The following is a 23,760-nucleotide window of genomic DNA, read 5'->3' as shown; positions in this document are numbered from 1 at the left end:
TGTGCGTCTGTCCGTGTGCATGTGGAGGTACGTATAGGCCTTAGCGTGTACATAAGTTAGGGATCATTGTGTGTGTGTGTGCGTGTGTTTGTCTGTGCCAGCGAGAGAGAAAATAAATGATAGATGAAAAAAATAAATAAATAAGGAAAGGAAGGAAAATAAAAGTAAATGAGAGAAACACATAAATGTAGACACGAAGGAGAGAGAGAGAGAGAGAGAGAGAGAGAGAGAGAGAGAGAGAGCATATGTGCATTTGATGGCACCTTGTAAATATACTACAGGCGATATATGCATGTACACACCCACACACCCACACATACACACACACACACACACACTCAGAAATGCACATAATGTATACAAATAAGCAAGAAATGATATGTGTAGATGTGTGTGTGTGTGTGTGTGTGTGTGATAAGAGAAAAGAAATTTGCTAGATAGACTTACAGGCAAATTGTGATATAGTAAGAAAAGGAGGAGGAGGAGGAAGAGGAGAAGACGACGAAAATGAAGAAGAAGGAGGAGGAGGAGGAGGAAGAACATGACCACGATTGCTTTGCTTCTTGAAAAAGCATAAAAAAAAAGCAACAGACCCTTTTAATCTTTTTTCTTCTCTGTAATGGAATATAATTTTGTTTTATTTCATTTATACAAGCATGAAAATATTGACCTTCTAATATTTGACAAAGCAGATGACAGTGAAAACAATGACAACAACAACAGTGATGATGAGGATGAGGTTACAGAGAGAGAGAGAGAGAGAGAGAGAGAGAGGCTGACCAACTTAATTACGCTATGCAGACACTGCCGAGATCTGTGTGTGTGTGTGTGTGTGTGTGTGTGTGTGTGTGTGTGTGTGTGTGTGTGTGTGTCCCTACAAACCGAGGTCACATTTGGGTCAAGTTTTGGCAATAATGTTTCTTTTTTTATTCTCTCTCTCTCTCTCTCTCTCTCTCTCTCTCTCTCTCTCTCTCTCTCTCTCTCTCTCTCTCTCTCTCTCTCTCTTTTTTTTTTTTTTTTTTTTGTTTTTGGCAGACATATCATTGGAGATGAGGCATTAAATCGTGTGTGTGTGTGTGTGTGTGTGTGTGTGTGTGTGTGTGTGTGTGTGTGTGTGTGTGTGTGTGTGTTTTCAAAGCCTTCATTTTTCTACATACATATTTATTATTAATTTGCACATACACACACACACACACACACACACACACACACACACACATAAACACACACATGCACAAACACAATTCCAAGCCTATTACAACTATTATTATTATTATTATTATTATTATTATTATTATTATTATTATTATTATTATTATTGTTATTATTATTATTATTATTATTATTATCCTTTCTTGTCGAGTCAAAGTGCCTTTTTAAATGTAAATCTTCAGATTTAAAAAAAAAAAAGAAATATCATTGTGGAAAATACTCGAAAGGTAAAAAAAAGTATATCCAGCGCGCACACGACTGAAAAAAAAACACACATGATAAAGAAACGCACACAATGAGGACGTACATGTGTGTGTGTTTGTTTTTTTATTTATTCAGGCATGGCTGAGAGAGAGAGAGAGTATATTATGAATCTTATGTATGTATATTACAATTATTTTTATGGTCTAAGATGTATTTGTGATGATCCCCCCCTCCCCCCTCCCCCCTCTTTACCTCCCTTCCTCCAGTATACCTCCTGTTTCCTCTTGAATGAGTGTATACCTCCCTCCTCCTCCTCCTCCTCCTCCTCCTTCCCTTTTTATCTATTAATATTTAACTGTTTCGATGTTTCCTTCCCTCTCCCTTCTCCCTCTCCTTCCTCCCTTCCTTCCTCTTCCCTCTACCTTTCTCTACCATTTTCCTGTTTTCCTCCCTTCTTCTACCTCTTTTCTCCATCTCTCCTCCTCCTTCTTCTTTCTTTCCTACTTTTTTCCTCTTCCTGTCACTCCTTTCTCCATCTTTCTTTCCTCTTCCTTTCCATCTCCTTCCCTCCTCTCCCTTCCCTCCTTCCCTCCCCCCTCCCCCCCCCTTTCCTCCGGCCCTCCATCATGGCAACCCAGACAATCCAACCATAGAATGTAAACACAATAATAATAATAATAAATAAATAATAATAATGATAATAATAATTTAATGATTTAGTGTAAAAATGTAGGTTTTGTAGAGAGAATCAGACTGGTTATTCCCCCCTCCCCCCCCCCCCCCCATTACTACCCCCTGAGAGAGAGAGAGAGAGAGAGAAAGAGAGAGAGAGAGAATGTGATGAAGCTCTCTCTAATTCCTTCCATGTTTATGCAGCAAATATTTTTTTTTCTATGACCATTTAGAATTTTTCCACCTATATTTTTTTTCCTCTTTCCTCGATTCCTTCCCTTCCTGTCCTCCCTTATGTATATGTGTACGTATGTATGTATGTATGTATGTGCGTGTGTGTGTATGTATGTATGTGCGTGTGTGTGTATGTATGTATGTGGACCTGTCGATAAACACAAATATGTATACTCGTGTACACATAGTCACACGGATACACACCCACATACATACATACATACACACACACACACACAGGTCATATGCATACGAGAGAGAGAGAGAGAGAGAGGTAGGCTGACGCTGTGTATTTGTTTTATCTCCATGATGTGTGTGTCTCTTGTAATTTATAATTTATCACCTTAATCTGTATTTGCCAAAAGGAAAATATTTTATAATTGACTTTTGTACATAATAAAGTTAATGTAACCTGACGCTGTGATGCCTGACTCTATTTTCCTCTGTTGGACTTCAGCTGCGCGCGACCTCGGTGCTCAACTCCATCACACTGCCCCGTGAGCCTGTGGGGGCCTCGACCCATCACCTTAGGGCCAGTGTGACACCCGGGTTACCACAGTGTGCCTTCCCCAGTTGTCCCCAGGTACACATTTATCACCCAGCCACATAGGGAGGAGGAACAGCTGGGTGGCTTTTTTTTTTTTTTTTTTTTTTTTTTTTTTTTTTTTTATACAGTAGAGGAAACAGTTCAAGTGCAAAAAAAAAGAAACAATGAAGGCGCTATCACACGGACATTTACTGGTGTCTTTTATTGGCATCTAGCCGCCGGTACCGGTGGCAAGGAGAACTCTTCCTATCGCACGCAACAGATGTTTTTGGTCTCAGCACAGATCAAAACAAGCAGGATGGACCGTGACCGCAGGAGACACCTTGCCCGAATTGTACTTGATTTGTGCATCGTGGCTCATATTGTTGGGATACTCCTTCAGAGCTTCTGCTAATTTCTTGAAAACTTCTCTCTTCATATTTCTCTTCGAATAGTTTTCATCCCTGGTGTCCCACAGACACTTGTTTTCCCAATAGAGCTCACAGAGGGTGGCAAGAGCATCCTTGGACCAAATAATTTGCTCCATGGCTTGACAATGCCCACACAACAGCTGAGAGAATGTAAACAAAGACGCCAGTACTGGCTTCAAGATGACGATAATTGGCGTCTCATGATTGGCGGCGTCTAGCCACCAATACTGGCGTCAAGATGCCCGTATTGGTGGCAAGATGCCAGTAAAGTTGCCCGTGTGATAGCACCTTAATGAAAAAAAAAAGCCCACTTCACTGCTGCAACAAAAGTCAACCCCTCCCCCCTCGGCCAGGATTCAAACCCAGGCCCAGGAAATAGTAAGTAGGCACGCTAACCACTGCACCAAAGAGTTCTGTGCTTCATTAACTCCAACTCTGTCTGTCAGTACTTTCAGCTGATGGCAATACACTTGCTGGACCATTTCAAAGATAATAGAATTGCAGCAAGTAGTACAGCCACACAAGTTTACATGTTTAATAACTTATATTGAAATCATCATGCACACTTCACATAAATACATCATATTCATTGTAATACACTATAGAAGGGTCGCACTGACACCAAAAAAGTTAAAATATGCATTGATACCCATTAATTAACCCGTCCACTGCGATTGGCACGGATTCGGCCTTCACTGGTAGCCTGGTAACATATACAGTCCCAGGTCCTTCTCTGCCTCTGTGGTGGATAGTGGAGTGTTTCCCATGTGGTATTGGTATGCTGGATATCCTCTCCCAAGGTGCAGGACTTTACATTTTTCCTCATTGAATTGTAGCAGCCACTTTTTGTTCCACTTCTGTACGTAGCTTGGTGAGGTCTTCTTGTAGGAACGCGGTCAAAGGGTTAAAGAATCAAGCCATTTTTGCTTCAAGATGAGACAAATGTGTAAGTGTTCTGACTCATTAACTTGTAGGCATTGATGGCAGAGTTTGGGGGCGACTCCTGGAAACATTATCATCCTCCGGCATAGAAAAAATAAAAGTTACACGAGTGAGTGAATAGTCATGGCCGTGATCAGATGTGTTGCGTCTGGCTCCGTGTGGAAAGTGCTGTGTCGACATGGCTGGCAAAGCCAAGGCCCCGTTGGATTTGTGTTACGTTTGTAGGGATTTCACAGGCGAGAAATGGATTGGATGCTGTTTGTGCCCTAAATGGTGTCATGTGAAGTGTGCTCATCTGTCTGGAATCAAGCAGGAGAATATACCTAAAATATATTGGATTTGCAACCCATGCCTTCATAAAGCATCTCTGGCTACCAAAATTGTGGAAAAAATGGATGAATTCAAGCAAGAATTATCTAAGGAAATATCTGTGGTTAAGGATGAAGTTGAATCAAGGGCTGTGAAGGTGCAGGAGGAGCTGGGATCAGTTGTTGACACGCTTAAACGTGCTGAGCATGCTGGATCCATTGGGCTGAGGTGGCAAAGAGAGGCAAGAAGGTCAAGAAAAATCTCATAGATGTAAAAGCTTCTACACAGGAAAAGAAGGCAACAGACATGAAGGATGAAGTCTCCCAGGCATTGAATGGTATTCAGATAACTGATTCAAGATTTACAAATAGAGGTAACATTGTCATGAACTTTGATAATGAGAACACAAGGGATGAGGCTGCTCAAAACTGGGTCTTTTGAGCAAATTAATACCAAGAGTGTTGGAAAGATAAAACCAAAGATATGCAATGTGCATAAAGAGGAGACCAAGGAAAAAATAAAGGAGACCATCTTAGACCGCAATGAGTTCTTACACGCCATTGGGGGTGTTGAGGATAAGATTAAGCTGGTTTTAAGCAAGCCTGCGGCTGGCGGCACGATACATTACATTTTGAGGTGTGACCCAACTGTAAGAGAGCTGATTCACAAGAATCACGACAAGCTAAAATTAGAATGGGGAATATACACAGTGAGAGACAGATACCATGCAATTATATGCTATCATTGTCAGAGATATGGCCATCTTGAGGCCAACTGTACTGCCAAGACCAATGGAGATGCCCCAAATTGTTTCAAATGCGCTGGCAATCATAAATCACAGGAGTGCACCATGGCTGAGAAGAAATGTATAAATTGTGTGAGGTACAAGAAGCCTAAAATCAACCACTCAGCGAATGACCAGTGTTGTGTAGTTCTCCAGACTGAAATTAAGAGAATTCGTAACATGACTGATCATGGCTATTAGTTAGTGTCTGTACTCAAAGATAAATTGTGTGTGATGAAGGTTCAGTGTGCTGGAAATAATTGTTGAATATTTAATTGTGATACTATAATGAAAAAGCAGACATGAACACTGAACTAATTGTTATATGTGATATTATTCGTGAAAGAAATTAAGACACTCACTCACTACGATGTTTGAGAATAAGTGCATCGAAGACTATTATTGAGGCTAACGTTGAAATTGTTGACGGCCCTCGTAGAGCGCTGCATCAGCGGCGGAGCAGGGCCTGAAACCCGGCCAGAGTTATATACCTAGAGCGCGCGAGCAACCGGAAGTACTTCGGCCGCCATCTTTGGGAGCCCAGTCCAGCCAACTCTGTGCTCCAGCCGGCAACTTCAAAGTGGAGGTAAGTGGTAGGTGGTGATGGTGGTGGTGGTGATGATGGTGATGGTGGTGCTATAGTGGTGGTGACCATCAAAACCACCACCACCACCACCATCATCATCATCACCACCACCACCATCACCACCACCACCATCACCACCATCATCACCACCACTTCCACCATCATCACCACCACCACCATCATCACAATTAACCTCCACCAACACCACCACCATCATCACCACCATCTTCACCACCTTCACCACCACCACCACCACCATCAAAATCACCACCACAGAGTGAGGGAAAGTGGGCTCCCCAAGATAGCTGCCGCGCCAGGGTAGCTTGCCTCACCCGCCGCCAACCCCACAACACGGGAGCGCGCGCTCTAGGTATATAACTCTGTGCTGAAACCTCATCAACGGTAAACGGTAAAAAAAAAGCAAGTATTAAGTTGAATTATAATATGATGGTAAAGATAGATGTTGTGAAGGGAACAGGCGCCGTGCAGATGTCGGAAAAAGATAAAGGTCATATGTTTTAAAGTAATGATTAGATAGAATTATAGTAATGGTAAAAATAGCTTGAAAAGAGAATGGGCGCCGTACTGAACGCTGAAAACATCATCGCCAGCAGCAGCGGCGGGCGCCAAGGACAATGTTGTGGTCTGTGTTGTGTTGTTTCTCAGGATTGGATGACACTTCGCAAATCCCTGATAAGAGCACACACGCGGCACGTCCAAGCACTGGTGTGGAGGCCCCTTCGTGTGTGTTGTGTAGTGTGAGGGTGGCGGCCAAGGGAAGTGACCAACCCGCCCCGCCCTCACCCAGGCCACTCATCATCTCAGAAGGCTGTGCTGGGTGACCGCCGGGTGAGTACCTGCTGAGTGCTGCGTCATCTGTCGTTGGTGGGAGGGAGTATTCTGGGAGAAGATTCGTTTTAGGTCCGTGCCAGTATCTCATAATCTACTTTATGAAACATCACTATCTCTTCATATATCTTTTCTACAAACCTTCAACAGTCATGGAAACGCTTTCAAAATCCAATTCAAGGACTTTTTTTGGTAAAGATTCGTATTAGGTCCGTGCCAGTATCTCATAATCTACTTTATGAAACATAAGTATCTCTTCATATATCTTTTCTACAAACCTTCAACAGTCATGGAAACGCTTTGAAAATCCAATTCAAGGACTTTTTTTTTACTCTTGAAAATAGGGGATAATGTTTACGAACAAGCGTGTCGCCTCCTCTGCTGGCCGCGGCGACGCTGCAGCCGCCGCAGCCGCAAAATAGCTCGCAGAGGGCTTACGGCGGAATTTTCAGTGAAGCTCTTCCCTCTTCGTCGAAGCGTCGCTTAGAGAGTGTGTTTCCGTGAAGAGATACTTTCAAACCCTAGTTTCTCTTCCCCCTTCGAAACAATCTTTCCGTGTAGTGTTGGTACTACTGCAAATCAAACAAACGTTGAAAACCGAAACATTAATGCATTTTAGGTACATTTCTATAATGGAAAATATTGTGTGGCAAGTACTTATGTAAGCAGTGCTTGATACAGTGACATACACTATATATAGCAGAAAATTTACATTGATGGGTTTAATTGGTTGGTACCTGTGGCTATGTTTGCTTCGCTCTGATATCGTCCTGTTACCTGTGGGCGGAGCTTAGGAGACCTCGTTAGAATAAACTGCTTTTATTTTCTTTATTCTCCTCCTGTTCCATGAGATCTCTTTCTCCCTTCGTTATTTCTCACTTGTAAATATATTTTTAACTAGCCTTAGAGCTCCTGTCAGTGGGTGAAAAATGGTATCATCTATATTGCTAAGCTTTGCTAAGCTCCACCCACAGGTGACGTCATGAGTTTGGAGATTGGCTCTGGGAAGCCCAGCACGGAGTACCACATACCACCACATATTCATACAGACTTGTGAAACATTCGCCCGGAGGCCGAAACCTAGCTGTCAGTCCGTCACTTTTAAATTTGTCCCAGCACTCTTCATGCTTATGGTTTGAAGTGCCCGCCCTACAAATGCTTTAAAAGGAGAACTGTTGTGAATAGTTGAGTCTGAAGGGCGGGGCATGCTGGCTTGGAGGTGCGTTCCAGTGTTGGCTTAAATTATCATGGGAACCGTGAAGTCTTAAGTAAACAGAAAAAAATAATGTTTCTCGCATTGTATGACTTTTTATATAAGGCCTAGAAAATTTAAATTGTTCTTATACCCAATTAATAATACAGCAACATGGAAAAATGTTGTAATAAAGCATTAAATGTGCGAAGATATTAGCGAAGAGCGGGCCTTCACCTCCTCTTCGTCAAGAGAGGAAATTAGTTCATTTCTTTCCCGCTCGCCGCTTCGCGCGCTGCATCAAAGACTCCTCTCGTCAGCATACCTGAGCGTTTGGTCAAGCCTTTTTTTCCTCGCGGGAAGGGGGAAGAGATTCACTGAGAATACGGCCGTTAGGGTCGGGGAGTATATTTAAACTACTCCAACCGAACTTTACGACCTACTAACGGGGGGGCTGCGCCCCCCCCTGGACCCCCCCCCCTCATGTATATGTGCCTTATTTCAGCGAGGAGGTATTTCTCGCAACACCCGCTGCAGCGTCGCCGCGGCCAGCAGAGGAGGCGACGCGCTTTCGTAAACATTATCCCATATTTTCAAGAGTAAAAAAAAAGTCCTTGAATTGGATTTTCAAAGCGTTTCCATGACTGTTGAAGGTTTGTAGAAAAGATATATGAAGAGATACTGATGTTTCATAAGGTAGGTAATGAGATACTGGCACGGACCTAAAACGAATCTTAACCCCTTTTTTTTTTTTACTCTTGAAAATAGGGAATAATGTTTACGAAAGCGCGTCGCCTCCTCTGGCGGCGGCCGCGGGCGTAAAATAGCTCGCAGAGGGTTTAGAGTCGGGGAGCATATTTAAACTACTCCAACCGAACTTTAAGGTAAGGTAACGGGGGGGACTGCGCCCCCCTCGCCCCCCATTCTAACCAGGGAGAACTACGCCCCCCCCCCCTGGACCCCCCCCCAAAAAAAATGTATATGTGACTTATTTCAGCGAGGAGGTATTTCTCGCAACACCGGCTGCAGCGTCGCCGCGGCCGTCGCCAGAGGAGGCGACGCGCTTTCAAGAGTGAAAAAAAAGTCCTTGAATTGGATTTTCAAAGCGTTTCCATGACTGTTGAAGGTTTGTAGAAAAGATATATGAAGAGATAGTGATGTTTCGTAAGGTAGATAATGAGATACTGGCACGGTCCTAAAACGAATCTTTACCGATGTATGTACAGGTTTTCATAGGAAAAAAAAAACGCATTTCCTTGTCTTTATTCCGTAGAAGCTGAGAAGAAATGTTTCACACCCGCCTTGATCCCTCATACTTCCTCTGTATAATATTCATTATATATTGATCATGGCCTTGCTTTTAATGTACGGATGTACAGCCTTCTATGTAGAGCGTCTCAGATGTGATCAAAACCCACTACGAGAAAACAGAAGGAAGTATTGGGGCAGGAAGGAGAAAGATTTAGATACGCAAATAATAGTCTATATTTGACTCGACGTCAACCAACCGTGTTTCACAATCATGCATGTCATTGTTAGAGGTATATTAATCAGTAAATGGAGAAAATGCAACATACAGGTCAGGCACCAATTACTGAGAAGGTTGGTTACAGGATTTTAGGGAGAGAAATGGTTGTGGAGTGGTGGAGATGGCTTGATCACCAGAGAAGAAAAAAAGACTTACAAGAGTGGAATAAATAATAAAAGATAAAAGATGGATGGATTTAACAATACTTATCGCTGTAGAACATTATCGGCAGTAGTAGAGGAAGTCTTTCTCTTACCCACAAATCCCTTCCTCGCGTGACCCTTGCCTGCAGGGAGGGACGCTGCCTCCTGAACGTCGTAAACTGTTCGACCTACTAATATACTTGTCACATGCTACGTTATTAAACACACCACCAAAGCTCCATCAACGCCAAGGCATCTCGTTTCCTTTCTGTCACTTGTTTGCAGTAAACATTTAGCCGATGGAGAGAAAATTAGTGCAAGGTAATGACAGGGGGTTGGAAGGGGACACTGATTCCATTACCACTCGCCGTGCTGCTCTCCTGTGTTAACACACACACACACGGATGTAGCTAGTGCAATAAATGTAGCCTACTGTGCAATTCCGAGGAATTGTGAAGATAATTCATCAATGATTATATATCAATAACACTGAATTTAATTGAATATTGAAATGCTTATTATTGATGAAAAAATAATACAATAAAACATTAAGGCTATTTGAACATATTTCATTTTGCTTGAGGGTCAAAATAGGTTAAGAGAAAATTGTAGAAAAAGTCTTAATCATAATATCATAATGACATTGGTACCCATGGAAATGAAGACTGTGCAACCTTATACATTAAGATATTAAATAAAGAGGGACTTATAGCTCTACTTAGAGGAGTTTCTAGCTGAAGACTCATCACTTGAGCAAATAGTACCCAACTTATCACTCTAAAATAGTAACTTTCCCCGCATGTTAAAATCTCAGAAACGAATAATAATAATGGAAACCGGTATCAGAGTGATGCTTAGTAAATATGTCTAAAAATAATGTTTTAATCATTAGACTTGACCTATGACTTGGCCTCTCTCAAGAAGAGTGTATCAAGGCACCTCTCCATCCGAAATTGACCTCTCTTTTGGCCACTATACCAGGGTTGGAGTAATTACACTTGAAAAAATAATTACAATTACAATTACAAATACTTTCAGAAACTTTGAATTAGAATTAGAATTATAATTAATTTAAAAATAGAAATTACATTACTATTATATAATTACTTCAAAACAAATTCAATTACAATTACAATTACATAACGAACATCACCCATGGGCTACAAAATCATCACGTCACAGTTACACGTCTTACCTTAAGAAGCCTAGCGAGTAGGCAGCCAGCGTTACTGAACCTCAATGTAGAAAGGTTTTGGAGGAAGTGAACTGAATTATGTCGCAGGGGGCAGTAGCAGCAAAAGACCGTCTGTTTCTCGTTTAACACACATTAGCTATAGGACATGGTCAGCAACTGGACGTTCCCATCACGCGCGCTACTGCCTCTATATAGTGGCGGAGCTGCCGCCTCCGACTTCCTGACTGTCACCAGCAAATATAGTCTTATAAGCAACCCATCACTCCTAATGGAGCTCGACCAGTACCACTTCCATTTTATAATTACAATTAAATTACAAATTACCTCATCTTTTAATTAATTACAATTACAATAATACTGTATTTAATTACATTTTAATTAAATTACAATTACAATTACTCCAACCCAGCAGTCTTTAATAATCGCTATATGAGAGCAACAGTTGGCGGGCTTTTTCTCTTACATCTTCTTTTTGTTGCCCTTGAGCTGCTCTCTGTGTTGTAAAAAAGAAAAAAAAATGGAGTGAGTTGGGTGTGATTCTGTAGTTTTACCAAGACGTATGGAATACCGGAAGTAACATTAATTCTTTTTATCCAAAATCTTGTAACACGTCCAGTCCGTGAGACTGACATCTATGAGACTGTGAAATATCCATTATGAGTCTAAAGCCCTGTCGGAGAGATCACATCCAATAATATTGACCATATGGGCGACAACTTCCCTCATCAGCAACGATGTTTGGACCTCTGATGACAGTGAGGTGAACGATTGTTTCAGGCCCTGTAGCAATATCTCTCTCACAATAACCTCCATAGACAGTACAAAGGGAGGGCAGTTATTATTGCAAAACACACACACTGCATATCTGGCATAAACCTGACCAACGAGATGGTTTCCTCCCAAGAAGACTGACTTTGTTAGCACAACTCTGTCTTCTCAGCGAACTTGCAGGGAATTTATAAACTTTATATCCCCTCTCCGGCCTGTTACTACAGCCGCAAGCCAGGCAGCAAGGCATTGCTATATTAAAAAGCAGCCGTGTCCGCTCCAAAAATAGGAAAATTATGTTTTTGAAGTACTCTATCAAGGGACTCTAGGGGAAGGGGATTAGGCCTTTTTCTTTACTTTTGAGTGCTTGCGCCTTCATATTATCATTATGGTTGAGGGACATGTATTTCGTCCCTTAACTATAATATGGAGGCGTAATATCGTATTTTGGAGGCACCGAGTGCCTCCACAATAACCCCCTGCATAACACAGGACCACATTCACCACCCTTTCCATTCATCAGCCATTCCCCGCACCTCCTCCCTCACGAACTACACATGTAAGTCCCGTAAAATGATAGTAACGAGAGCTTGAAGGGAGGAGAGGTATACATATGAACACAATGATAGTAACGAGAGCTTGAAGGGAGGAGAGATATACATAAGAACACACTATACCATTACACAGCCATTCCACACCTCCTCCCTCACTCTCGGGCAAAACTACACAATTAAGTCCTGTAAAATTATATAGTAACGAGAGATTAAAAGGACGAGAGGTCTAGGTGAAGCTCCCGCTATATGATAACACAACGGCGTGATCGCTGATCCACTGCGGCAATGGGGGTCCTCACGACGGCGTCGAAGACCTCTTGTAACCCTTCCTGAGTCTTGGCCGAGCACTCCACGTACTTGGACACCTGGTGACGCTCGACCAGCTCCTTGCCGTCGTGGGGCATTAGCACGTCCAGGTTCCTCACGTCCATTTTGGTACCTGTTGTGTTGGGGAGAAGGTAGTAGTCCTAAGGCTGTCGTAAGGGTTGTCATGTGGGCTCTGTAGTAGTGATAAGGGCAGTGTAGGGCAGTAATAAGTGTTGTGTAGGGCAGAAATAAAGCTTTTAAGGAAATATTTACCCATGATTCCGCATTGATGCATCACTGAATGGAGTGTTGTAGGATGTATCGCTGAATGCTCTTATTTTGCCAACAATGTTCATTATAGCGATATGAATAATGTACAGCACTCAGAATTTTTGGTTTAAATTTAATAGTTAACATTACAACAGTGATATGTCACTAATTTGGTACAGAAAAATGCCACTCGAGCCTCGCTGGGCTCCAGGGGCGGTATACACAGAAGTTCTTAGCATCGCTAAGTGCACTTAACGGCAAAGAATCGTTAAGTTTTCTACTTAAAATGGCGCTGGGCCGCTTAGCGCTGAAGCTGGAGCACTTAGCGGGCGGAAAATTTAAGGCGGAAGGGGCTTTAGCACCGTTAAAAATGCATAAGTATTGCAACATGGTGGATTACAGCGGGATGAAAGGCATCACCTCCTAATATATCTGCCTCGTCTAGACGAATTGGAGGCGTGTAATGATTTGAAACTCATCCTGAAATATCTGTGGACTGTGCTGACCGTGCTGAGATGAGTGGTTCGGCGAGGCGGACCTTGGAAACACCTACATGGCCATCACGACTGAAGTGGTGTTCGCTGACAGGTAAAATGCAGGTGCAACCTTCACAGGCTGACAGAGATTGAGTGATAACAGACACTGGAGACCCTCCAAGCGATGGCTGGTGACCGCCTGCCACCATCCACAGGCTGTTACACAAGGAGCCCTGGGAGTAACCTTGCTGGAAGCCCGCAGTGTGTGGCTGGCGTTATACAGCCCCCAGCCATCGCCTGGAGGGCATCCAGTGTCTGTTATCACTCACCTTAGGTAGTCTGTGAAGGTCCAGTCATCACTGGTGCACGTGTATCTTACCTGTGATCAACACCGACAGCCACAGACTCCTGCCCAAGGAACGAACACAGGTGAGCCAATATTTTACCTCGCCAGACTTATCCTTTACAATATTCAACTCTTTAAACCTAACACACCTGTTAATCTTGTGACTGACTTCAACAAACGTTTCCCACCAAACTTACCAAAACCCTAAACAATACCTATTTGGGTCACTAGTGTCTGTTATTTAATTTTACTTGACTAACCTCCCAGCGGCGATAAACCAAACCTAACCTGGGTAAATTTATCATTGACATATAGTTATTTCAACAATCTGTTATTTAAGATAGCCAGTTTTAACCAAATCAGCAATTATTTAGAAAAGTTGATATTTTAACCTAACTTAAATGTCAGAAGTGTCCTAACAAAATTACCTTCCTTTGCTTATTTTAGTAACCAAACCAAATCAATTTGACGTGCCGGTAGCTCTTAAACCGAACTTGCTCTAGTACTCAAGCTTGCATCACTTATGACTTTTTCCTTTAATCCTAAATCACCTTGTTTAGAAACCTTGCTCTGACATACCTAACTTAATATAAGTTCACCTCTCCTAACTCAGATAAATTTCCGATTTGTGTTACTGACTATTTTTAAACAAACATTTTGATTTTGGACGTAAATTTTTACCAAACTAACTATCATTCAGAATGTTGCCTTATTTTAACAACAAAAATTATAAACGTCACCTAACCTCATTGATCCTACTTAACGAACGGTAGCTATCCTTCCTGTAAAATACCTCCCAGGAATCCCTGGGTGTTGCAAAATGATACTAATACCCATGCTAGCTAGCATTGTAGTATTGTTTAATTTGTTTTGGTCATGTTTTTTTTTTCCACATTTGAAATTAATTAGTTCACAGTATATTATGGCTTTTGTTATTTGCAGCTTCCTTTCTTATGAAGATCTAAAAGTGAATTTTATGATTATTCTTAGTCTTACTCCCAAATAGCTATTAAAGTCAATCAACAATGCTAAAATCTTTTGAACAAAAAAAATTGCAAATTGGTCCATGAGTCAAGAGTTTTGACTTCTGGACAAGTATAGATATAGATATAGGGCAGGTACCAAAGCATTTCTAATTGTAATGTATCTATTTGCAGTGATCGTGATGACATTGACAACAACGAGCAAGTCCTCCTAGACCTAGAGTGACCTCAAGCTGGTATTCGCCACATAACATTATTGTTTAATCATTTTGTTTTTATCATCCAGCATCAAGCAATCATTCCCATGCAAGAATATAATGCACAATATAAGCAACTTCAATTGCTAGAAAATAAGACATGTTGCCAGCCCATATAGTGTGCACTGTGCAGTAAATAACTCTTGTAGATAATGCCTGTTATTCTATCATATACTTATGTCGATGCAATGTCTTTTAGTTCTTGCTTCGGGTATATTAATTACTAATCCATTCTTATTTCTCCGACGGCCATTTCCGTGTCGTCGTCAATCAGTTCAGTACTTTTATTTTCTTAGCTTGTGTTTTGCAATTCTTTGCCAATTAAATCACTGGACACATCTTAATAAATATCACAGATTTAATTATCATATATCAGTCCCATAAGTTTATTTCAGATGCTCTTAAAACAACATCTGTCCATTCATAGTCCAACTTAACCTGGTAGCAGCAACAGGCCAAATTTGTGGCTTTACCATGTACCAGCGGGCCACATTTTTGTCAAGATATAAACCCCAAAAATAGATGATGCATAAACTGATCACAAATGTGTTGATATATATTATGAAATGGTTTGCGTGAGTGATGATTTTTCTCATTTTTCGCTCGGAGGGCCTTTCAGAAACATGATCCCTGCAGCTACCAGGTTAACCTCTTTTAGTATAGTACACTAATCAAGAAAAACATCCCAACTAATATATATATATATATATATATATATATATATATATATATATATATATATATATATATATATATATATATATATATATATATATATATATATATATATTATTTATTTGAACTTGTACTCATATTTCAGGGCCAAACATGATGTGGAAGAAGAAATCAGTTGTCTCCATCAGTCGGGTTTGTGCCATGGCAGCTTTCTCCAGCTGTCCGGCAGAGGTCCAGTCCATGCCATGGAGAAATTCAGCCCCCAACAATGAGATGGCATGCCAGAGATGGATCCGCAGCTTCTCCAATCAATCAATCCTTGCAATGCCCTTTCTCTTTTCTCTTCTTCTGTACCACCATGCTTACACATAACTGATCCAAGGTACTTAAACTCGTTAACCTCCTCCATTTCTTCACCATTCAAAATTATTTGGCATTCTTTTTCACATTCAACGCCCACTCTATATGGGCATACAAACTCTACAACCTCCCTTCTACTCCCCTCACAAACCATCACTTTACTTTTGTTGACATTTACTTTCAACTTTCTCCTTTTACATACACTATCAAAAACACTGACCAAATTTTGTAAGTCACTTTCATTTTCTGCATTGAGCACCGTGTCATCAGCAAATAAGATTGAATTCATCACCCACTTCCCTCCCTCCCTCAGCATACATTTTTACTTCAATTTCCCCAACTTTGCCCTTCATTTCTCATAACACCATCCATATAAATATTGAACAACCATGATGACATGACACACCCCTGCCTTAGCCCACTTTCATCTTAAAATGTTCACTTGTTTCTCCAGTAATTTTGACACATGCAGATGCATCCTCATAGAAAGACTTTATTGCATAAAGCAGTTTTCCTCCCACACCATATATCTTTAAGACGTCCCACAATGCCAGCCAATCGACTCTGTCATAAACTTTCTTTAGAATAACTAGATCCATGAAGGCAGCATAGTATTTTTCCTTTGCTAATATATTTACTAATAAAACACCATCCTGAAGGAAAATATCTGATCCACACATCCTCTTCCCTTCCTGAAGTCTCCTTGTTCTTCACTGATTTTCTCTTCTGTAAGTCTGCGCAGTCTCAATTAGGACTTTTCCATATACCTTTCCAGGTAGCCTACACTCAGCAGACTTATACCCCTACAACTCCCACCTCCTCTCCTGCCCTTCCCTTGTAAACTGGGACCATGATGGCTTTTGTCAAGTCTGCTGGGACCTCCCCCCCCCCCTTCCCAGGCCACTTCACATATCTTGACCATTCATGTAGTAACTTCATCTCCACACTTCAACATTTCTGCTGTGATTCCTCTCAATTCATTTATCATCATCATCTCATCGACGCCTGCTCTTAGGAGCTCCCACCAGGGGATGGCCACGGCAGGAGTTTCCATCTTTCTCTATCCGGACACTCCCTCCTTGCCTGCTCAAAGTTTCTCAAGGATCTCTCATCCTTCTCCCTAATGTACTCCTGCACCCTATCTCTCCATTTCACTGGAGGTCGTCCTCTAACATTTCCTCCCTCAATCTCACATACACCCTTCTGGGCATCTTACTCGCCGCCATTCGCTCCATGTGGCCAAACCACTTTAAAATCACTCATTCCCTTCACCCCTGTGACACATTCCAAAACGCTCATACACACTTTCATTACTTATTCCATCCATTCTACTCACACCACAAGCACTCCTCAAATAACTCATTTCCACTGCCTGCACTCTAGACCTCTGACTTTCATTCAAGGCCCATGTTTCACTTGCATATGTGAGGGTTGGTACTATTATTGTATTTTCAACTGATAACTGATCCAGGGTACTTAAACTCATTGACCTCCTCCATTTCTTCACCATTCAGAATTATTTTGCATTCTTTTTCACATTCAGTTCCCACTCTATATGGGCATACAATATCTACAACTTCACTTCTACTCCCCTCACAAACCATCACTTTACTTTTGTTGACATTTACTTTCAGCTTTCTCCTTTTACAGACGCTATGAAAATCACTGACCAAGTTTTGTAAGTCACTTTCATTTTCTGCAATGAGCACTGTGTCATCAGTAAACAGGATTGAATTCAGCACCCACTGCCTTCCCTCAGCGTACATTTTTACTCCAACTTTGCCCTTTATTTCTCTCATGACACCATCCATATAAATATTGAACAACCATGGTGACATGACACGCCCCTGCCTTAATCCCACCTTTATCTCAAAATGTTCACTTGTTTCTCCACCAATTTTGACACATGCAGATGCATCCTCATAGAAAGACTATTGCACTAAGCAGTTTTCCTCCCACACCATAAATCTTTAAAACATCCCACAATGCAATCCAATCTGTAAGCTTATTCAAAGTCCATGAAGGCAGCGTATAGTTTCTTTCCTTTTGCTATTATTTTTTCTCCTACCATCCTGAAGGAAAATATTTGATTGATTCCATCAGTTCCTGCTGCTTTTCCATTTTTTAATCTTTAATGCCTGATTTACTTCTTCATATGTTATACTTCTTTCTTTATATACTCCTCCTCTACCTCCGCTCAAAACTGTTGCTGTAACAGCTGCTGGATGTCCATCATCAAAATTCATTAAGTTTTTGAAATATTCTCTCCATGTCTCTTTCACAGCTTCCCCGTCTTTGAACATCTTTCCATTCTCACCCATAACTTCATTAATTTTCCTTGGGGAGATATTATTGGGGTGATGCTTTTCATTAATTTTACTTCTTTCCAATATGATTTCCTGTTCCTTTATATTTTCATAGTCTTTTCCAAAGTCTTCACCAACTCTCTTCTTACTTTCTTTTATTGCTTGTTTTAATTTCATTTTGCATTCTCTATATTTCTTTTTCCTTTCCCTTTTTACTTGCTCAACCACATTTCTTTCTTAAGTTTTCTTTAAAAAGTTCCCTTTTCTCTTTTACTATCCTCCTTATCTCTTCTGTCCACCATGAATTTCCTTCTCTTTTTCCATCTCTCACCACTTTCATCCCTACCACTTTTTTGTTGTAGTTAACACTACTTCTTTAAATGTTCTAAAAACTTTTTCAGTATCTGTACTATCACACTTTCCCATTTTTCACTTAAGGCCTCTGCCATTTCATGTTATACTCATCTTTTATTTCTTTTTCATGTAACTTTTCTATCTTCAGTATCTCCTTTTTACGTCCCCTTTCTTTTCAAACACCCACTTTTGCAAGATGGTCAGAGCCATCGAACATCCCGCTTACTACCTTCGCGTCACAGATATCCTTTCTCAGTCTTCCATCTACTGCCACATAATCAATCAATCCTTTCTGCTCATAATCATTCCCCCTCCTCCATGTGTATATGTGGATATAGGCAAAGTAATAAAGCCCCACACATCAGAAGTTGTATTGCTTTGCCTAGGTTATGCAGATGATGTAGTATTAGTGGAAGGATTTTGCCTGATCCTAAATGACTTTGGTATGGAATGAAACTTATCTTTAAACATAATAATGGAAATTCACACCAGCAGTAGGACAGCGGTGCTGGGAAACAATATCTTAGAGGTAATAGAAACACATGGTTATTTAGTATTTGAGATAAGCAAGGAGGCCATAGGAGAAAGCACAAAGAAAACTGAATGAAGCCAAGGTAAGGAAAATGACGGTGTTAACATCAGTGGTAGAGAAGGAAATTAGCCAGTATGAATATGGAAGTTGCTTTTGGATGGAAAGTAGTAACCCCACAGCTATCTTGTATGGGTCAGCAAAACTAACACTTAAGATGTCAGGAGATTAGAAGTCATTCAAGACCAGTTGGCATGATAGTGTTCACATGCTCTCAGGGAAATGGGGTGAAGCTTCTGAGAAAGGTTAACAAAGGGAAGCTGAGTTTCAAGAGAGGAAATGAGTGAACACCGGTGGGCCAAATTAATATAACACTGGAAATTCAAGACAATCCCTTTGGAGAAAGGAAATATACAGAGAGGGAAAGCATATGATGACACTGGAGCAGAGTGAAACAATGTGAATGGGAGACCTGTCAAAGATAGTTGAGAAAAGTGGCCTCTGTGAATGGAGAAGTACCTATACCTATCTATAGTACATCAGATAGGTGTAGAAGCTCGGAAAACATTAGAACATTTTATAATAGTACTAGTGATTGTGTGCCTTGACCCACTGAGGCAAAGATATACCAGAGTAACCTGATTGAAAGTTGATATATATAAAAAATAAACACGAAAGTCACTGAACACACGAGTCTGAAATTATGGTAGCCATCTCACGTGAGGCTAATGCATTATGTGTTGTATGTTGGTCTCTGAATACAGTACAGTGACAAACAGCTTGAATATTGAAGAAACTTCAAACTATTGAGGAGTGTGAATTAACGCATCTTAGCACATTGCATTTTGGCGGTAGAGGGGTCAGGTTAGGTTGGTCATAGGCTAGGTATAGTTAGGTTTGGTCAGGTCTGGTTAGATTTAGTTTGTTTTGACTTGTCTACTTTTATTATTTGGTAATTCCATGTGATACGCTTCGCGCTACGCCTTTGTTGTCACCGGCGGCTGAGGAGACGACGTCCAGGGCAGTAATATACACATTTTACCAAAACACATAAAAGAATAGTGGAGGTACACCGGAAACATGAAAAGATGCACCTTTATAACGATCATAGGCAATAAAGACCACAAGAGGAAGAAGAAGAAGGCTCGTTTATGTCGATCATTTACTCCATTGATGTGTCTATTGTTTCCAAACAAGCTTTTGTGTACGGATAGATAACGTGTTGAATTCATTATAGCTATTTCATCTTTGCATAATATGTCCTGTGGTAGCTATATACAATGCTTTTGCAAGTTGTCGTTTTGCTATGCGATGCACTTCATACCGGTATTTTGCTCAAAAAATACTTAGCTTAGAGTCCGCTAAGGGGAATTCTAAGTAATACTTAAGGGCCTATGCTTAGCTAAAAGTTGTTAAGTGCAAGGCTTAGTATTATTCTTAGAATATTTGTGTATACGGCCCCAGAAGTCCGCAGGTTTGGATCTGGCAGAGGCTCCACAAGGGACGCCAGATGGCAGGTCGAGCTCAGCGAAGGGCCCCATTGAGCAGGCAGGGGGGGGGTAGGGCATATCTTACTTACGAACCCAACGGAGGCCTTGGGACAGTTTGGGGATCAGCAAGAAACAGTAAAAAGACGTGGAAAAGGGGAGGAGCGGGCATAATAGAGAGGAGCGGGGCGGGGCGGGGCGGGGCATATCTTACCTACGAGCACGATGGGTGTCTTGGGGCAGTGCTTGTGGAGCTCAGGCAGCCACTTGGAGGAGACGTTCTCGAAGCTGGCGCGGTTGTCGAGGGCGAAGCAGAGGATGAACACGTGCGTCTGAGGAAAAGGAGGAAGAGACAGGGGGTGAGAGGAGAGGTTAGAAGAGGGTCAACCCTCGTTATAACGGACTAATTGGGGTGGAAGTTAGTCCGTTAATGCCAAATGTCCGGTATAAGAGGCGAAAATTTAAAAATACGGATAATAATACCGACGAACTTAATAACCGTAAGTATATAGTTTTTATTGTGTATGTTGTCTTTATGTTGTCTGTCTGCCTGCACAGCACACCTGGCCACGGACTGCGAGGCACTGAGGGTGCCAGGTTGGCAGTGGGGCATTGTTTGGGGCTGTGTTGTTACGCGTACGATACGAGTATCAAACATGTACTACTTCAAGTAACCAATTTAGAAGCGATGCCCGTTCCCCCAAATTTGCTCATAGTAAAGTGGAAAGTTGTTAATCTAAGCGAATTTTCCCATTAAATTCCTTTTAGACATTGGGATGCGTTCCTGTGCTCCCCCTGAAAGTTCACCCGTTTTAAAATCCAAGACTCAAATGGATAGATGAGAGTATCTGAACAACTTAGAATCATATAAACTTGCTAAATATGGAAAGATTCATTGACCAAAAAATCAATAACGTACGTACTTGTATGATACCGGTGCTTCAAATTTTGGTGTGTGTGTGTGTGTGTGTGTGTGTGTGTGTGTGTGTACCGACACTCACCGAAGGATGGAACAGCAGACAAAGGAAGGAGGGCGAGGTGACTAGCAGACACTATTGCAGTTACCGGGCGCAGTTGGATACAAATATAAATAAACTTCTCGGTCGGTCCTCGTGGGTTTCTGACCTTATCACCTTGTCCGTTATATCCGAAGTCCGTTATAAGCGGGTCCATTATTCCGGGGGCTTACTATGTGCGTGTGTGTCCATATATATATATATATATATATATATATATATATATATATATATATATATATATATATATATATATATATATATATATATATAAGAACATAAGAACGTAGAAATCTGCAAGAGGCCGGTAGGCCTGTACGAGGCAGCTCCTTTGAACCTATGCGCCCATGTATCTAACCCCACCTAATATCGTTGTCCATGAATTTATCTAATCTATTTTTGAATGTGACAATTGTATTGGCACTCACCACGTGACTGCTAAGCCTATTCCACTCATCCACCACTCTGTTAGTAAACCAATTTTTGCCTATGTCCCTGTTGAATCTGAATTTATCCAGTTTAAACCCATTACTTCGTGTCCTACCCGGTTCTCTTACCAACAAAACCTTATGAATATCCCCCTTATTAAAGCTCTTCATCCATTTATAAACCTCGATCATGTCTCCACGCACCCTTCACCTTTCTAGAGAATGCAAGTTTAACTGTTTGAGTCCTCATCCTAATCAATTACTCTACCGATCTTGGTATCATCTGCAAACGTACTGACATCAATACTAATTCCTGTATCTAAGTCATTGATATAAATAATAAACAAAAGTGGACCTAATACCGAACCTTGTGGGACCCCACTCGTAACACATCCCCAGTCAGATCTTTTACCATTGATTTGCACTCTTTGCTTCCTATTACTAAGCCACGCCGTGACCCAGTTCAAAACTTTACCCTCTACTCCGTGAGCCTGTAATTTAAGCAATAGTCGTTGGTGAGGGTGTATATATATATATATATATATATATATATATATATATATATATATATATATATATATATATATATATATATATATATCAGGGATGGCAATATCCAATGTTTTTTATAATAAAAAAACGTTTTTTTTCCTTATGACCATTTTTTTTGTTTAAACCACAGAATTTTTTTTTTGTTTTTTTTTTGTTTTTTTGCTTTTCAGTATTTTTATTCCAGTAATTATATCCGTATATACATATATGAGTTTGAAAAGGAATTATAGATATATTTGGAGATGGATTTAGCAATATATTCATTTGATCTTCATACAATCTGTAAAAGAGGCAAAATGCAGCTTCTCTAACATGCTTTTTAATTGCAATGTTAAAGAGTAGTAAAACATGAAAGACCTCTTCTAATTTTCCAGTTGCATGCTACAAAAACAGTTGTAAGAGAGAGAGAGAGAGAGAGAGAGAGAGAGAGAGGGGGGGGGCGCTTTCCTGGCTATATCCCGCACCGCATACTGCCGCTGCATCGCGCTCCCCGGAGTTATGGGCGCTGTTATGATGACTCAGAACAACAATGGCCACCTTAGCATACACAGACTGTACGAATGTACAATTTACAGTCCACAGACGCCAGTGTCACCATGCAACATGGACAGCATGCATCTAATATCTACTGTGCTAGAACCTAAGTAATACTTATTCTGAGTTATTAATGAGAATAGTCACTAGGACTGAAAATCATTAAAATAGTGGTCCTGGCAATGTTTCAGGCGACGATTACCATTGCAGCTTCCAGGACAGCGCCCCCCCCCCCCCCTTCGGTGATGACTGCATTCACGATGCCCCCCCCTGCAATACCTAGTTACACTATACCTCGCTGTTACAGTAATACACTACCGGTAAACAACACTATCACTTTGCACCTTGCTCCCGACCGCAGCTCGCAGCTCTGAATGACTAGATTCGTGAGTCACTCTTTCCCTTCCCACCAGGGTTGCCATGTTTGGCATAGTTATGCCAATTTGGTATATTCCAGGCCTGGTTGGCGTACTGGAAATTTAGTTTTATGCCTAACCTCATTTGGCATAATTTTTGGTATATTCAGGGGTGTTTTAAATATTATTTCATTTATATTCATAATAAGGTGCTGGAAGTCAAAGACGTTGACCAGATTCTATAATATATCTAGTGAATAAAACATCAGAAAAAAAGCATTATACACATCAGATGAGGGTACCGTTCCTCTTGGTACCATTTCAGGACCTAAAGTTCCTGATCACCGCAGAACGCGTATTGTTCGTGTTCGGTTACCAGTCTGCGGGTCTGTGCGG

General features: G+C 41.1%; 1 protein-coding gene and 1 long non-coding RNA gene across 2 annotated transcripts in view; one reads left to right on the top strand and one right to left on the bottom strand.

The window, feature by feature from the left end:
• Positions 1 to 9,408: 9,408 nt before the first annotated feature.
• LOC126990168 (uncharacterized) overlaps positions 9,409 to 23,760 on the bottom strand; it is a 22,952-nt gene continuing 8,600 nt past the window's right edge. The window contains exons 3-4 of the mRNA XM_050848722.1: positions 20,693 to 20,810; positions 9,409 to 12,568 (exon numbers count right to left, since the gene is read on the bottom strand). Coding sequence (XP_050704679.1) covers positions 12,372 to 12,568; positions 20,693 to 20,810 — 315 coding nt within the window. The 3' untranslated portion in view covers positions 9,409 to 12,371. The remainder of the gene's footprint in view (positions 12,569 to 20,692; positions 20,811 to 23,760) is intronic.
• On the top strand, positions 13,442 to 16,431 carry LOC126990170 (uncharacterized). Its single transcript, XR_007744091.1, has 3 exons — positions 13,442 to 13,610; positions 14,685 to 14,746; positions 15,588 to 16,431. It is a non-coding gene; the product is annotated as an uncharacterized LOC126990170 (long non-coding RNA).

This window comes from Eriocheir sinensis, unplaced genomic scaffold (assembly GCF_024679095.1).
Source record: "Eriocheir sinensis breed Jianghai 21 unplaced genomic scaffold, ASM2467909v1 Scaffold147, whole genome shotgun sequence".
NCBI lineage: Eukaryota > Metazoa > Arthropoda > Malacostraca > Decapoda > Varunidae > Eriocheir > Eriocheir sinensis.
Note: the sequence above shows the minus strand (reverse complement) of the source record. Positions and strands in the feature narration are given on the sequence as shown.